Source organism: Thunnus maccoyii, chromosome 19, assembly GCF_910596095.1.
Source record: "Thunnus maccoyii chromosome 19, fThuMac1.1, whole genome shotgun sequence".
Taxonomy (NCBI): Eukaryota; Metazoa; Chordata; class Actinopteri; order Scombriformes; family Scombridae; genus Thunnus; species Thunnus maccoyii.
Window position 1 is genome coordinate 6,074,910 of NC_056551.1, and position 18,014 is coordinate 6,092,923.

The 18,014-nt window shown below is 40.4% G+C and overlaps 2 protein-coding genes across 9 annotated transcripts in view; both read left to right on the forward strand.

Moving 5' to 3' along the window:
- cacna1bb (calcium channel, voltage-dependent, N type, alpha 1B subunit, b) overlaps positions 1-9,817 on the forward strand; it is a 172,101-nt gene extending 162,284 nt beyond the window's left edge. For all 7 annotated transcript variants that reach the window (XM_042394880.1, XM_042394882.1, XM_042394881.1 and 4 more), the window contains 3 exons: positions 3,004-3,265; positions 7,474-7,697; positions 8,370-9,817. In XM_042394880.1, the coding sequence (XP_042250814.1) occupies positions 3,004-3,265; positions 7,474-7,697; positions 8,370-8,930 (1,047 nt within the window). In that variant the 3' untranslated portion in view covers positions 8,931-9,817. The remainder of the gene's footprint in view (positions 1-3,003; positions 3,266-7,473; positions 7,698-8,369) is intronic.
- A 4,412-nt stretch (positions 9,818-14,229) lies between these two features.
- si:ch211-196i2.1 (collagen alpha-1(I) chain) overlaps positions 14,230-18,014 on the forward strand; it is a 121,700-nt gene continuing 117,915 nt past the window's right edge. Inside the window, exon 1 of one of the 2 annotated variants that reach the window (XM_042395117.1) lies at positions 14,230-14,590. In XM_042395117.1, coding sequence (XP_042251051.1) covers positions 14,470-14,590 — 121 coding nt within the window. In that variant the 5' untranslated portion in view covers positions 14,230-14,469. The remainder of the gene's footprint in view (positions 14,591-18,014) is intronic. The other variant, XM_042395118.1, reaches the window with a different exon arrangement.

Sequence of the window (18,014 nt, forward strand, 5' to 3'; positions counted from 1 at the left end):
TTGTCCTCTCCCTCTTTTCCTTCTTCTTCTCTCATGTCTGTGTTTGCCTCCATGTGCTCCTCTCATCTCAGTGCAGAGTTCACACCCTCTCACCTACATATACAGTATACAGTATAAGCTGCTCATTCCATGACATTGCTGATAGACATACTACATGCAACACACCAAATATACTCAGATTTCATCCCTGGAAAAGTATTCGTATGTGTACCCGGGGCACTCTGTCCTGCTTTACAGCCATTAACTACAAACTACAGTGCTACACTTTGGTGAAATGTGTGTGTGTGTGTGTCATTATGTAGTAACGTAGTAGTGTGTAGTTTTCTTGTGTGTGTGATTGTGAAGCAAGGCAGGGACAGTGCTGCTGCTTTCCTGCTTTGAAATAACTGTATTTTCTTTCAATAACACCACAAAAGCCGTCCAACCTTTTCTGTCATTTGATGTTACAGTCAGTCTTAAAATCGTATTCTTCATTCATTAAAAACAAAAACAAACAGAACAAGTCTGATTTATCTCTTGAATCTTTTACTTTCGCTCAGCTACAGACTTACAGTAGTTTGAAAGAATAGAAGATTTTTTCTACTTTTTATTAATAACATTAATTCCATTTATCTAAAAAGAAAGATTTTAAGACTGCATAGTAGATAAAATGACTGGGTAATATCAATATTTTTTCAGTGTTGTGATATTGTTGTCTGACTGTAGCTACAGGCTGCACTGTGGGATAGGAACAAGAGGAAAAGCACAATCACCCCAAACCTGCCTGTGAGAGAGCAATTAATGAAAATAGTACTCTACCAACATTTTGTTTGTCATATGGATGGAATTTAACTCTCAACACTTGTGGTTTCTGTGAGTTATACAGTTGATTAATCCAGATACATTTTGTTCTATTTGGAAACTAAAATCTATTAACTGAAATCATTGGACATAGTCTAAGCAGTAACCAGTAGGTGGGGTGGTAACTTGGCTGCTGTTCCAGTTCCCTATCACATCAGTTTGTTACCTGGTAGCTGTACTGGTCAGTAAGATAAGAATTAGGTGGGGTGAGTGTCAATGACCTCAAAGCATTAGTCAAAGTATTAACCCCTAAAGGACAATTGGTGAATGTAAGACTAAGGAATACACAACTGTATATTAAAGCAACTGTAATCAATACTTATATGTGAGTTGCTGGAAGTGACAAACCCACAGAGAATTATTACCTGACTCTGCAGTTCCCTTCAGCTCTATAGAGCGTGATAGCAACTTTGAGCTGTTTTGGTTTACTGTCACCGCTCACATCAGTGCTACTGTACACTACTGGCTCAGCACCAAATGGCAGGCGTCCATACAAAGTTACTGATTAGCTGGTGAACATAGTGGAGCATTTAGCAAATAAAGAAGTAACATATTTTCGTCAGGAGATGGTAGAAACCAAAAACAGAACTAAAAAGAGGTAATGCTCATGTTGTTTCATATCTGTCGGAATTTTAAATAGATAACTGTACTATATGTTAACAAGTTTGCCTTATCAACTTAAAATTTAATAATATGTTAGTCTTCTGTTTACAATTTGCGTCTGCTGCCGCTAAGTGGTCATAAATCAGTTAATTCAGGTTTAAAGAGTAACTTAACACCCCCTGAAAATCTTGTTTTTGTTGACCTCCAGTGGTTTAACTTCTCAAATTGCTGCAGTGATGTACAGGTGTACTCCAGGACCCTGTGACATCACTGTTGGATGTGTTTACAGGTCGTGGTTAGAGGTGAAACAGGCTTGAAACTTTGCAGAAAACGCAGCACAGCACAGCTTTTCAGCCTGGTATTAAGTTACTCTGTAATGTTTTGAGTATCTTACTACTGTTTATGCCTTTTTTTCATCAGTCAGAAGCAACAAAAGCGAGCATAGTTGCACTGAAGCTGTATATTTTTTGTCATATTTTGGCAAATATATGACTGTTTGGAACATACTGTACATATCAACAGACAGTACAGAAGTGGTTTATGATGAGTGGAGTGATGTGAAAAGTTAATTTGTGAAACCAGGTCACTGTTAGAATTAATTGCTGAATACAGCTGTTTTTTGTCTGCAAAGGAACAAATAACCAATTCTAGGCTAGTGGAGGGAACATGAATATTGTAATTGCTCAGGCAATCGTAAGGTTTGTTACAGGAAGAAGATTGCAAGTACAAACTCACTGATAAGCCATTCTCTAAATGCTAAAGCAGAAAAACAATGTCAGATAAGTGTACATCACCAAAAAACAAGCTTAAACTTCATAGAAACTATACAAAATCAAAAATGACACAGGACCTCCTGACTGGAGTGCTCCTCAGCAGCAGATGGCTCAGTGCTGCCACTGGTGGCCAGAAGCTATATTGCAGCAGTTCTGCTGATCAAAGCAGTAATCATGTTTATAAAGCTTCCTTTCATCTGATGAGTTTAAACGTTTCAAAATTTCTCCTGTAATGAATTTTATGAATGAGTCACTGAAATGTAAAGATTCCCTCTGATAGCCACTCAGGGCCATGATATGTGATATCTGTAAAGCCATCTTTCAAGCCTACAGGCAGTGAGTGTTGTTTGATACCTACAACATCAGTGATCAGGGGATTAGTCCTTTAAACGGAACAGAATGTGTTGATTTGTAAGAATTACCTTTTTACAAAAGATAACACTTCTTCCAAAGGTTAGAAGTAGTAGCATAAAATGCCACAAAGGCCATTGTCCGCACCCCACCTCTTCTTTGCTCACTAGCAGAGACGCCTGCTAGCTGTAAGTTCTGTAACTGTAAGTATTCAAGTACTGTCACAGATTTATTCTTCTCAAACCTTTCTAATATCTGTGTCTGGAGAAGAACAGGTTGAACGTCGGTCTTTAGACAAAAGGTTGCCGTCCACCACTTGTGTCAGTGTCGTATATATATTGTTGATCCAGTACAAGTGGTATGGGTCAAACCACCATCACCGCTCCTCTGCTCGCCTTTCTCCTCACACCTGTCTGCGTTTCTCTTTCCCTCTCAGCCGATTGTCGACCTCAGTCCGATAAGACGCTCAGCATCCTCGCTGACGCCGCAGCACCACCAGGAGGTCGGACTGAGGGATTATGACCTGGAACGGCCCGGACTGGCCCAGTCCTCCACTGGGCCAGGGCATGTCCAGGGCCAGGACAGAGCCCACCACCATCACCACCACCACCGCTGCCATCGACGCAGGGACAAGGACAAAGACAAGAAGCAGAAGTCCCTGGACAGAGCTGCATCAATGCAGCCGTCCAGCACTGTTGGTGAGAAAAAGAAATGAATAACAAACTTATATTACGACTGTACGGATATTCATATTCTCCAGATGATGTATTCCTCTGACTTTGGTGACCCCCAGACTTTTCCTCTAGCGCCACCTTGATGGTGACATCATTTGTGGCTTGGAGTGAAATGTCTCAACAAATATTGGATGGATTGCCATGAAATTTGGTACAGCCATTCATGTCCACCAGGATAGATTGTAATAAATTACTGATCCTCTGACTTTTCCTCAAACGCCATCATTAGCTATAGCTCATGTGTAGTGCTAATCAGCATTAGCATGCTAACACGCTAAACCAACTTGCACAATGTAGTGTGATGTATATCTATTTTACAAACTGCATGTCTGTTTACTTCCGGTCAATCTACTGTCAACTCTACAGTAATGTTATCTTTGCCTCCACCTTACTTCACTTTTCACAGTTAATTTTGTGTGTGTTTTTTTAGCGTTTTTAGCATTTTTGATCATTCTGATGATTGCCTCAGTGTCTTAGAAAACTGTTAGTAATGTTAGCCAGTCACTCAGTGTAGCACCAATGCTGATTTTTGACAGCTTCAACGTTAGGTCGCTATGGCTCTTTTTTTACACTTGGTGCTTGGAAGAGCTGGCAATACTGAAAGTGACTGACGTACACTATTCTTGCAAGAGCGAGCAGTAAATCTCCGAACCCATTGCTGGATAAGGGGTTTAAATTGTATGTCCAGTAGGGATGTCAATGGTCAACCATTAGTTGGTTGACTGCAGAGAATATTTTTAATGCCTGTTGGTCTGTAGGTTAATTTGCATACACATTCTGCTAACGGCTAGATAATTATGTATTCAACATCAGATATTCTTTTTGAATGGATGAAGTACTGGTCTAAAACCGACTGCTACACAGAGTGTTGTATTATGGGTTGTTTGTAGCCTTAATGTTGCTGGGCTAGCTAGTGTCTTAACGTCTGTTTACAGTGAGTGTGTTAGAGTCAGTCAGCACTAAAAGTGTTTTATTAGTCCAGTTTAACCTGCAGCAGTTTCTGAAGGCTTGTTTAACATGTTTTTCTGCCACGGAGGAAATAAATTCATGACAAGGGAAAACAAGTCCAAAGCCTCTTTTGACAGCTGCCAAATACCACTGTCACAGTTGATGAGCTCAAAAAGACAAACTGGCAGTCTTATAAATGCTAACTGCTGGAGAAAATAATTTCTTCCGGTTGGTGTACTGAATGATTGAGACTGATAGGCTGCCGATCAGTGTGGTAGAGGGCGAGGGATTGAAAGAGTTCAGTACCTCGAGCCTGAGCCCTTATGCCATCGAGAGCCACTGCAACTAGACAAGCTAGCTCTGACCACTGACTGCTGGACAGCTCTCACAAGCGAAAGCTACATCCCAACTTTTCTTAAAAATTGACTGGTTAGTTACTGGTTAATTGGTGTCAGTCTGTTGAAAGCAAAATTAACTGAAACTGACATCCCTAGTGTTCAGCTATATCTTCAATAATGAGGTTGGTGGGGGTAACGTTAATGTTACTTAAACATTCACCAACATTGTTCCATTAACTTAAGCTACCACGGCCAAACTCGCACTTTACCCTAGGCTCAGCATCAGCTGGAAAAGAATGAACACTTACAGAGGAGAACTTAGCCAATGAAGAGCAAAGAGGGACTGAGCAAAACTCCATAGAGCTGACTGCCTTCCTCGTGAACTTGACGGTGCTTTTCTTCATTTTAGTAGCCAGTTAGGCTAGCTGATTGGCTAACCTCGCTATTCAAAGACACTGAGGTGAATATGAAAACTGTGAAAAGTCAACTAACTAAGGTGGAGGCGAAAGTAACGTTACTGTAGAATTGTCAGCAGGATGACCGGAAGTAAACAGACATGCAGTTTGTAAAACAGATATATGTCACACTACATTGTACAAATGGAGAATAGTGACACTATAACTAATTAATGAAATAAGAAATATCACAATCTTCCTCATACTAGTAAAATCTGAATTCATAAGCAACTGACTCAAGAGTATCTTGTGAAATTAAGGGAAATTTGATGTCCCGTTACTCTGTAATTACCACTTGTGGCCACAGTTTCCGCTGTTCAGTAAAAATTACACAGTTTTCATTCACATGCTTCCTTACATCTTGTAGCACTCACCTCTAACACTAATTAAATGAAAAGGTTAACATGTTGCCATAAAAATGTCATTACATAGAGCTTGAAACTCATGAACAAAGAATTTTCACAGGTCCAATAAGGGAGCATATTTTAGGTTGCTGAGAGATTAATTCATGTAACACACCAATATTATTACATATAATACAGCAAGGAGAACATCCACATAGAAACTTGGCATCACTTTCATGAAGAGACGGAGATAACAGGCCAGGCTTTCCTTGCAGATCACTTGGATGTCTGAACATAGCTACAGAAATTCTTTACAGGATTAAAATGCCATGATTGGGCTATGTAGGTGAAGGGGTTTCTGCTGCGCTTTAACCAGGGATTTTACATGTCAGGCTTTCCATCTGATAAGCAGAGAGGAAAATCTACTTTGTTGAGGATTTTCTTCTCTTTTTTACGGGTTGCTCCCTTTGTTTCCACTGACCTCAACAGTCACATTTATCAAACGTAGACTGAGCCCTCTCATAGGTGCTGTAGGTCATCGGTTCACAAACTGTTCAAAAAAGTATAACTGAAAAAAGGTTGAATTTATATTTTCTCGCCTTTGAGAAAACAGAAGCAAGCTGGGTCACGTACACACACACACACACACGCAACTCATTCTAACTTCTCACATACAGCAAACAGAAACACACGCACACACATATCTGATTCCCCAGGGAGGACTATTGTAAGGTTCATCTATATTCCCTGTTTTAAAAATACTTCTGACACATGAACAGGGTGCGGCAGCAGTCGTCGACTGTTTGCCATGAGTGAGGTCACGTCTCCCGCTCAGGCAGAACTTTAGGATCATCGGTAAAATGCACTATCCAATCTACTTTTTCGTACTAGAGTTAGATCATTTGCTGTTGAGATGCATTAAAAATGAGCAAATATGACAGATTGCATCACTTGCTTTAAAGGTCTGTTCCATTACTTTTCAATATTTTTTGCTTTCATTATTGCAAATCATTTGGAACAATTTGATCCTTTTTTTTCTCTTGGTGAAATTTTATGAAAACTTTTCTTGAGCCTGCTCTTAAATCTTAGATGTCAGAGTGTCCATAAATGCAGCACCAAGAATGACTTTCAAAATAGTATCTGGAAGTTGGACAAAAAAATAAAGTCTTTGTAGGTCGATTTTGTGTAGTAAGCAAAAAATGGATAGTTTTGAGGATGATTAAGCAACATCACTTGTTCATATTATTTTGTGGAGTTTAAAGGATGGTGGTCACAGTCTTTGTTCGCCATCAGGGGTCGTCTGCTAGAGCGATTACAGCCTGAGAGCTGGTGGCAGGGTGTTTTTTGTGTTAACACTGGAGGGCAGCAGCTGGGCTTTATTGCAGAGATAAAAGGCCACAGCGGACAGGTCCAGCACAGGGATTTATGGGTACCTCTCGGTAAGATAGCAGAACATCCTGCAGCCCTCTCTACATCCATTAAACTGAGAGGTACGACAAGACAGAGAGAGAGTTTGACTCCTCAAAGCTGGTCATTCTAGAGGCAGATCTGATACATCAGAATGATGAATAGGCTTCTGTGTTTCTGTCGTCGCAGTTTTAATCTGAAAAATGGAATTATTCCATCGCTGAAGAAAGCGATTCCACCACAATGCTCTGCTTTATGCCTCACACCCAAGTTCTAGAAAAAAAAACATACACACACATAGATGAGTTATTTGCCTTCATTAGTGGTGTAATACATTCCACAGTAGACAAACATGATGATTCATATCATGGGGCTAAAATGGATCACAATATCACATAAATTGTATCAATAAACTGAGATGAAGAGTGTCAGTGCTCACTTTCAGTCCATAACACAAATCAATACAACTTCATTTAAAAAGTCAGGTTATAATTAACACTATACACTAACATTAATACTCCATTTACATTAATTTGACTGCAACCCATGCTTAATCTTCAACTTTGTCTGAGAGTAGACTTTGAGTTTGTTTATGCTGCCTCCGTTTCCTCACAGCTAATAAGTGATATCTCAGATAAAAGATCAAATTTCTCATTTCATTTGATGCTGCCATCCTCCAGGCTCATTTACCGACCCTTCAGCTGAAGGTTTGTCCAGAGAGCGAGCGAGGGAGCGGGACCGCAGCCGGCCTCATGAAAGGAGGCACCACTCCTCAGCAGGAGAGAAGCAGCGCTACTACTCCTGTGAGCGTTACGGCAGCAGGGAGCAGTGCCATGCCAAATCAGCCGGTCCCAGTCGATCCACGTCCCCAGGAGAGGGACAGGACGCTGGTTTCCTCAAACAGGTGAGTTACATGTCATATGTGCCTTAAAACAAGACAAAAAAAACAACCTGAAACAAGCAGGAAGTGAAGCTGAAATTCAAACACCAGGCCGAAAAGCAGTGTTTCACTCTTCTCTGAGTGAACGTCTTAAGCCTGTTTCACCTCTGAAACAGCCGTGATGCTGGGTGCAGTTACAGTAGGTGAGACTGGGTATAGTCAGAGGTGTACTCTGCCACACCTGTAATCACACCCAACAATGATGTCACAGTATACTGACAAAGACGGGAGGACACTTCTACATCACTGCAGCAAGGTGAGTTGGGTAAGTTAAACCACTGGAGATTTTTAGGGGATGTTAAGTTGTTTTTTAAACTCCAAGTAATGATTTCATAAGAGATTCAGTCTGTTTGAGTCCAGCACAATAACAAATGTCATTCATACTAATCACTCACATCACTGTACATGAAGAAATACCTTAACACTTCAGCAAAGACAATGTTGTGAAAAAGTGATGTCTTAAAAGGCTCAAAGGATCAGGGATTGGTTATTTTGTATTGTTTTGTAAATGATGTTCAAGCATAATAAACATTTTAGATTTTTCACATTTGTTCCTACTTTTTACTTTCTTCCCATTGACCTACTGATACATCGCCTTCCTAACCCTAACCCTTATATCATATTTTGTTTCCTCAGCATGGCAGCAGTGCGGTTAAAGCTGTCCCCATGACGTTGCCGTCTGGTTCGAGCACGCCCGGCCGTGGTCGCAGGCAGCTCCCTCAGACACCCCTCACCCCTCGCCCTGCTGTGGCCTACAAGACCGCCAACTCCTCGCCTCTCCCGTCCGGTGGCAGTAACACCACGACGGGGCACCAGACTCGTTTCAGCCGTGGCCTTTCAGAGCACGAGCGCTTACTCGGGTGCTATGACGAGTCCCCGATACCAGTCACCCGCATCGGTTCAGACCCTAATTTAAACCGGCAGCCGAAGGACACTTCTCAGCAGGCCCTCCTTGAAGAGGCAGAGGACTTTCAGGACGCTGTGAGCAGCCACGGAGGAGCACGCCCCGCCAGAACAACCTCCACTACGGCCTCAGCTTCACATGGAACTGCTGCTGCGCCCGTCACAGCGCCCGCGACGCAGGGACGGGCGGGGGTGGTGCCTAACGGGTACCACTTCACCCTTGGGGTCAACTCTGCGTCTGGGAGCAGAGGAACAGGAAGTCTCAGGGAGAGGGAGGAAGAGGACTGGTGCTAACATGGCAGGAAACCTTGGAACGGGTTTGATGTTAGCTGTTGACGGGGCAGCTTGTCAGAGATGTACAGCGAGCTGGTAGGAAGCCAGCAGGTAAATACAGAAGGCAAGATATTTAGGAAGAAGCCAGTGGGAAGTGCTGTAAAAGGGGATCAGAAATCATTCCAGCTTTGTTGTGTTACTCTCCTTTTTTATACAACAAACTCTTTAAGGAAAAAAGACACTAATGACTTTTTCTACCCCCTTTACTTGCACTGAAATTATAGCACATTTGAAGACCCTTAAGTATTTTGCCTTGGCCAGTAAAATCAGTGTTGGAGCAGAAGACAAAAGAAAATGTCGTTCTTTGAGTGAAACGATGAACTGTTTAAGACCCATCTGAATGCCTCATCCCTGGTATTAATGGCTACTCACAACACTGGATTTAGTTTTTTATTTATTTATTTTTTATGATCAATTGTGTTTATTTTTGCCATTCAAGTGAGACAAGAGTTTCAACTTGATCATATTGATGCTACCACCAAATGATTTTCTTCTCTTTAGGGTTATCGCCAAATTCTGACCAGAACAGATATTAGGAAAACGATTTAATTTAGTTCTTAAACTCTTCTGCCACTACACCTAACGAACACAGTGAGTAATGTGACAAACTGTCGCTTTAGAAAACAATAAAAACGACGCGATGAGTCGGAGTGGGAGTAAAGCCGAGTTTTCATGATCACGTTTTTGTAAATTGTACCAGATGTAAATTTTTTGAGTGCACATAGGGACTAGATCAACTGTTTTCTGACGTTATGTGGCTGAATACTAAGTGCCTCGTTTTCCAAGATGTATTAAGATGCAGCCTGGCTTTGGGTCGGAGGGACTCGAACATGCAGTAGAGGATGTAAGTATGTACACAGCTGAGAAAAAATGGACAGAACAAAGCTCTTGTTTCTGGTATAATGGACAGAATGCAAAAAATTAGACTTTTTTGTACTGAATCTTGTGGTAGGTAAGTCAGAATTACAGATCCAAAGTAAAGCAATGTAGTGCATGCCAGGGTCTTGAATTTGTCAAAAAATAGTGTCTGTACTTTTGCCTAAGGGTGTGTGGTAAACATTTGCCTTTCTCTTTCAAATATACTGCCAGTCAGTTGGTGGAAAACGGTCTCTGAATGGGGAAAAGTGCCATTTTTTTTATTTCTAATCAACAGAAAAAAATTCACATTTTCAGAAACAATTGCCTCCTCAAGCATATAGTATATATCTCATCTCTGCCATATTTGCCCAAATGTCTTGGGTTTCCTTTCTCCTCACGTCTTTCCTCTGAGAGCAGTATTGTGTGAGGGTTTAGAGGCGAGGTTACCTGCTTGTGTATTCACAGGTACAATATAGAGTTGTGTTGTTGCTGCTGACTGTTGACTTTAAGTAGGGCTATGCAACAAGACGACACTCCATCTGCCCTGTAGCTTTACCCTCTGGATTCTCCAGGTTCAGGCTTTAGTGTGACTGCGACCAAGTTTTACATTTATGTGTGTAGAGTTGTAAATTGTAAATGTATTATATGATGTACAGTTAACTGAAAACACACTGAGGCACAAATGGTATCAAAGCTGATATATGTGAATCACAGGGCATTTTTGAGGTTGGCAAGTTGACTGCATGACGCCTACCCAGATATAACCACCCAAAATATAAAACTGTGTCCTTTCCGGACTTGGGTCAAGTTTTATTTGAAATGATTTTTGGTGTTTTTTGAACTTGCTTAGAGAACTGAATAGACCTGATTAATGTTTTAGTGTCAGGTATTCTGCTGGTCACAAAAGGCTGGACTAACAGCGAAGGTTTTGTGTCATGACTGAGTTCAGCACATGCCTAAAACAAAAATTGAGATTCTGGTATATCTTGGGGATTCTGCACAACATCTGCTCCTGCTTCCTGAGAAAAATGCCTACAGGAACATCTGAAATGCCTTTATTAGTGTAATATATCTGTATCAACCTTTTATCAACCCTTTTGTAGTTTCTTCACTGCCAACTCCACACTACTTTTGTCAGGGACATCTGAATCGCTGCCCACATCTCAGAGTTTTTCTAATAATACAATAATAATATTAGCCTAAAATTAGTAATAGTAGTAATAATACATAATGAAGGGAAAAGAAAATAGCACTCTCATCAGACTAACTCTACACAGTAGTGACGACGAGGCAGCCCTATCAAGAAAGACAGGATCACACAATATGTGTTTGTTCCCACCTCAAAGAGAGTGTATTTTTGAGAGGAGTTATTGTTCTACTACCATGTACTCTGAAGAATAATATCAGAAAATTGGAATAAACACCATTTTATGATTAATATAATTAAATTTTCGATTATCTGCAGTTTTGTGGTTAAATACATCTTAATTTATGGCAAGAAATCCCGTTAATTCTGGGAAAAGAATGGAATATTCCTGAGTAATCATTTTAAAATCACAGGAAAACCTTCTACCTGACCCGGCTGAATCTGACCTGTGCTGCCAAATTTGAGACCCGACACCTGAGGCTATATTTTTGCTTCATTTCATCCTTTGGGTGGCAAAATGACATGCACGGAAACCCAACAAAGTAACAGGTTTCAGTAAAGTATTTGGTTTGGGTAGAACTTGAGACATCACCTTTAGCTTGGAGGTAATGATTATGGTCTGTTTATTCATTAGTAAGCAAGATATCTCAAAACTCAACAGATTTGAGTAAAATTTGGGAGAAAATTAGTGCACTGGCCAAAGAGCAAGTTAATATTTTCAGTGCAGAGCTGGGATTTTTTCAAGGGATTTCTCAAAATCGTGAGTTTTTGAACATTTCGCTAATATTTCATGAACTGCTGCACCTATCTGAATAAAACAAATGTGGCACATGTACAGGGAGATGATTATTATGTGTATTTTGATACAAATAACAGATTAGATTAAAATAACAGACCTCTAGGTGTCTAAATCTCTTGGTGCTCGACTTAAAGCAAGTCAAAGAACATTAATTATTTGCAAATATTATTTGATCCAAGTCTGATTATTTCCTTGTGTTTTAATTTTGCTACCTGTAGTCTCACATTCGTGCAATCTATTTGATGGATCATCTAAAAGGAGACATTCTAGACTTTAAAGCAATAAGGTCTAACTACAGTATAGGCGTGACTATGTTTTTCGTAAAGAAATAGATTGCTTGTCATCTCATTGTCTTTAAACGTCTGTAAGTTGCCATATTGGAGCAGAGATTTGTGTTCATTGCTACAGTAGATTTAAAAAAAATCCTAAAATTTTAGACCTCAAATGAGCCCTACGTGAACAGGGTGCCAAGTTCTCCTCATCCTGTTTTACTATGGCTGCCCCCTTTGGACATGTCTTGTTTGCATGTTCTGAAAAGAAAATTTGCATGTGCAAAAAAAAAAAGAGGCATTGTTTGACTTCATTAAGTCCATGATTTGTGCAATTTGTTTCCTGGTTGTATTTTCTGATTATCTAAAACACACAATGTATCTGTTTCAGGTAAAGAAAAAAAAAGAGCTCGAAAAACATTTTATCACAGAACGACCAAAGTGGAAACAAAGTTCTTTCTCAGAAAAGAGGTTCTGGAGTGGCTGAATCCTTCGCTGCCTGATCTGTTACTTGACTGTCTCTCCCGCAGTCATTTCGACTGTACCTATAGATTTTGTATGAATATAAGTCCTTGAATAAAGAGGTATGATTATGAAATTACAATTAGTAGATTTCTGCAGTTTGCATTGAAGTGTGTGTGTGAGATTAGAGTTGAGGTTTAAGCATTTTATTGAATCTGAATCCAGTGTCAAATCTGATAATGGAATACAAATTCTATAGAATCCTTTATTGATTCTTATTTGGCGTAGCTCTGCAATTTTTAAGTAAAACTTGAGTAAACTTGGGTAAAGATTCAATAAGAGACTCATTAGAATTGTGCATACACACATCCAATCCAAATCCTCGACCAGAAGTGTTAAACATGGTTTTAAAAACAAGTCTTGTATCATCATGAAGATTTTTAAATGCTGCTATTTTGAATATGGTACATCTAATGGATATAACTTCAGATATCACTTTTCCTGTTCCTTCACTGGCACTTCAATGATTTCTACAAAGATCAGTTTTTTCACTGGGAGTACTCCTCAGCCTGTAAAGACAGTTATTACATACAATGTTTTCTGTGGCTCTTGGGGGAGGGGTTTGTCAAGAGAAAATAACCCTGGTGATGTTATAGTGATGCAATCAGGGTTATTTCAGTTCGGCTTTGGAGTCTACTAATTTAAAGATGGAAATCCTGTGTAAGAACCTATGTGCATAGAGGTTGAATGGTAAGGGCAATGGGAATGTTATATTCAATTTCTGCCAAGTCCGTTTCACTAGATGCAACTAATTTCTACACAGTGCACCTTTAAAGCAGGAATTTTTCAATATTTTTAAAAAACAAATAGAGAATTATCACCTGACTGTGCAGCTCCCCTCAGCTCTACGGAGCTTACAGCATCTTTCAGCTCATTATTTTGGTGTCCTGGCCCAAAACTTTAATGTTTTAGTTCACCCTCATGGCTCTAAAAGTATTGTTTTTAGACACAGCAGGCAACGTTTTCAGAGTAAAAGCTCTGAAAACCGACTGTACACTACCTGCTCAGCACCAAATGGCAAACAGACACAGTTAAGAACTAGCTGGTGAACTTGGTGGATCATTTAGCAGCTAAAGAGACATATTTCCCCCAGGAGTTAGTAGAAACCAAACAGAGCTAAAAGGAGCGTGGATACTTGGACTTACATTCATTAGGTGGACAGAAACACGACTCCAAATGAATTCTTATGTTGCTTTGCTATATTAACTTGAAAAGTGATTCCCTAACCCCCAAGTGGTTAGTAAGTGTAACACTAAATATCTGGAGTGCCCCTTTAAATACAGTTACAGAGTAGACAGTACAGTGCAGGGTGAGTGTGGGCTAGCATGGTTTTATAAAACACATTTCCTCTGATATTTTTCTTTTCTGCTTTTAAATTAGAATTATCTGACTCCACATTGGACATTTAGCTTCAGTACAGTATGTGTCCCCTCATGTTGCAGTATGATGAGAGTGGAATGATGAAATGTGCACATAGCCTATCTGTTATTGAACAAAACTGATCAGTCTCAGTAATTAGAAGTGAGCACCTTGCTGACAAGGTGCAGACAGGCTTTGAGATAAAAGGCGGGGAGGCTGCAGGATTTTAATTGGTTGACATTACAATAAAGGGGCGGGGCTCTGTTGGCTGGTTTGGCGCCTCAGTGATGTGAGGAGGAGAGAAGTTGCTGCTGGCTTAAGAGGAGGAGGAGGAGAGGTGAAGAGGATGAGTGAGTTTGTGTCCTGCAAAAACGATCACATTCAAGACAGAAAGAGAGAGTCCTACAACAATGTTCCTCTTCCTCACTTTGACATTTGATGAATGAACACCGCACTGGAGCTGCTTTATATCCAGCGCACTATCTGGCTCTTGTTTTGTTTTGCATGCCTTTAAACTTTAATTGCAAAGCTGATTAAACCGGGAAGATGCTGCGCTGGTTGTTAAAATGGACACTTTGCCTTCTCGTCATAACGACGAGCACCGCCTCACCTGACGATGCACCGGGGGATGTCGGAGGCGAGTCCGGCTCCGGGATGCTGCAGACAGGTAAGATAACACCTGTGGAGCCTCTGAACGGTTCTGGTAAAATAACGGTGAAGAATAATCATGATTCCTCATTTCACTGCATGAATTTAACCATGAAAAGTGTGACAGAAAACCTTTCTGACAAATTAACACTTCATTACTTTGGAAGTGGAAACGATATATTTAATTCTTTTGAGTGGACCAGTTTCATGACACACACAGACAGAGAGACAGAGATTAAGGTCCCCAGCTTTGCTTTTAAGTAGAATGTTTGGAACCAAATTAGTTTTAGAAAGCAGTGGCAACTTTCCATCAAAATAGTTCAAATTTAAAAGTGTCTGCTTGTTTTCTGCTTTCCATTCAGCTCAATGAACCTTCTCTAGCTGTGTACAGGGTTCATAACCAAACATAAGCTTGTGAAAAATATACATTTTTCCTGTGAACTTGAAATATCCACCAGAATCTACAGTTATGTAACATAAAACCCCTATTGTTCTCTTGAGAGACCATCAAATAAAAACTGTGTTGACACATTTTACTTCAGCTGTAAACTGTGATTTCTCCGGTCTTGTCTGCCAGGCCAGATTTGCTGGAGCATTAATAACAGCAACATCACCTGTGAAGGCTCTTTAACACATTATGAGTCACATATTATCAGCTGGAGCTCATTACATAAATTGATCAGTGCAGTTTAGGTCCAGATGAAAATCTTCCACTTCTCATCAGTCATTCCTCTCATACTCAGCAGCCTCAGTCAGTCCCAATTTGAAGCTCGTACTTAATTTTTTTTTTCCTCTTATTAGTCTCTGATGTGAGAGTGAGTCTGAAACACTGTAGACTCCGGGTTAATAACTTTGTTTGGCAAGCTGTGAGGACTAAACTCAAACCACAAAGAAACACTAAGGCTTCAACTATTCACTGTGGGCCAGTTGCATTTTATGTTGTTTCAATCACTATAACAACCTTTTTGAAGGAGGAAACCCTAATTGACAACTATATTGAGAGCACATTTGAATTCAAATAACCAGCTTGCTGATATTTACTCAACATAAACAAGTCTCCTCATAAATCTGCCCTTGAAACCAAAATGTGAGGTCTCTTGTGAATGTACTGTTGACACTGTAATATGCTTGTTTGACTTTGCAAACAAAAATAGTCTTAAATTCATAGTATTGATGCTTTCTTGCCTCTCAACATGCACCTAAAATGTCAAAAACCACTCAAACATTGCCAAAGTTGCCAAATCTTTCTCATCTGGGTGTGAAATATATATTTTTCTCTCTAGAGAAATGTGTCTGATTGATGTCTCTTTTCACATGGCCCATAAGAGATGTTTGGATTGGATACATGTACACCAAATGTATTTAGTTTGCATAAAACACATGTGGAGACTGAAGCCAAACTCATCCACAGTTATTAAATCACATGGAATGCTTTTATTGTGCCAAGCAGTCTTATCACAACATCGTTTTCCACGGCCAACTCTGTTGTCTCATCAGTGATTTCCGTGTCTGGATCTCATTTGTTTAATCAGGACTGTTGATACAGTGACAGCGGGTCTACATGCTGCAAGTTTACATTGTGTTTCTGAGCTGTATAATCCATCCATGACCTGCTGAAATTGATCTTAGATCGGAGCTCTGCCAGGCGCCCCAGTGGGTCACGTCTGGATTCCACCGCACCACACAGAGTTTATTCTCCAGTTTCATTTTTATCACATCTCCTCATTACTATCATTTTTATTTTAAAACCACATAGAAGACACTAACAGAGACGTCTGAGAACAGGGAACCAGCTGAGAGTTTGGACTAGACCGGTGAGGTGACGGATGAATCCTGCAGTGTGTTGATTGAATCCAGCCTCATGTTCTCTGTTGAATGTTTTCACTGTGTGTTTTCAGAGTCACTGTACATGGCAGAGTGTGAAAGCCTTGTTTAAACTTTCACTGGATATCACTGAATATGCAGATGGTTATGTAATACTGCGGTAATATGTATGCTTCTTATGTTTACTCTGGTAGTGTTAGGCTTCCCCAGTTAAATTCTGCCCTGCTTCAAATGTAATTGAACTCGTTTGGAAATTTTCTGCAGATAAAAATGAATCAGCACCTGAATATAAGACAGCACATACGGTTCTGTAAAGTGGTTCTGGACTTTTAAATTAATCTGAGAGCGTTTTCAAACCTGCCTTGTTTAGTCTGGTTGAAATGGACTCTGGTTCATTTTCCCAGATCTGAACACAGTAATCGTACTCTGGTGTGGCCCAGAGACCATTTGAGGATGTGTTCTCAGCTGGGTCCCAAACGAACTCTGTTCTCAGTTAGTTTGCGGTGGGAATGTGATCCGACCCAACTAAAAGGCATACTCTGCAACTAAACGGCTCCTGTAGCTGGGTGTGCTTTGCATGCTGGGGTGCGGATGGTTGAAATCAACAGTTGCTAGCAGCTGGCCAGAGAGTGATTCACAGTCTGACCTGGACTTGCGCAACAAACTTTGTTGCATTTGATATTGGGCAGATAATACTTCCTTCAAGACCTTCTTCTTGTATTTACATTCTTGCTCCCACCCGAGACGCATCTGACCAATGAGCAACTTTTAGTGATGCATTTTGGTTTGCTTGGATTTTTCTCTTTGTGAAAAGATACTTAAGTTTACCAACTCACCCACGGATTCAGGCCAGACCAAATGAAATATAGGTTTGAAAACGCTGTAAGGCAACAAGGTGCTGTTGAACTCATTTGGGAGTGGATTTGGACCACTGGTGATACTTATAGCTAAAAATGTATAAGCAGTTAGGGGGGTTTTGTGTGTTTTTAATAAAATCATCAACAGACAAAACTTACACACCATGATGTGATGGTGAACACGATAGGAAGTTGGATCAAACAGTTGGCTTTTTGCATTCAGGCAGGCCCAGAATGGCAATCTGGTAATTCTGGCAAATGACAGATGGGCCGGCCCACCACCAGCAATGTGGTGAAAAAAAATTACTTGACAGCCGGCCCACTCGATGTTGGAACATCCCATCCTATTGGGGGTTACGTGGTACCAAAACTGTCAACAGGAAGGTGCAGGAAGTGGTATCGACTGTCATCACCTCCCCCCACCCCTTCAAGTGGATCTGTCCATCCGTGTAATGTCAGAGGTCAAGCAGGAAATAATCAAATCAAGACAGAGAGAGTGGAGTTCAAATCAACAACACAAATGAAATGGATAAAGGTCCCAACAAGCGAAAAGGTGGAGCGGAAAACGTCAGAGAGAAAAAGAAAAAAACTCTCGAGGCTGATGCTTCAAAATATTTTAAATTAACACATTTATTATTCAAAAATAATGTTACCGATGCCAGTGACACACAAAATCCTGCTAGCTGCATTGATAACATTAACAGTCCGCCAGCGCCAAATGAAGAGGAGGAATGAAGAGAAGGAAAGAGTCTGGACAGATGA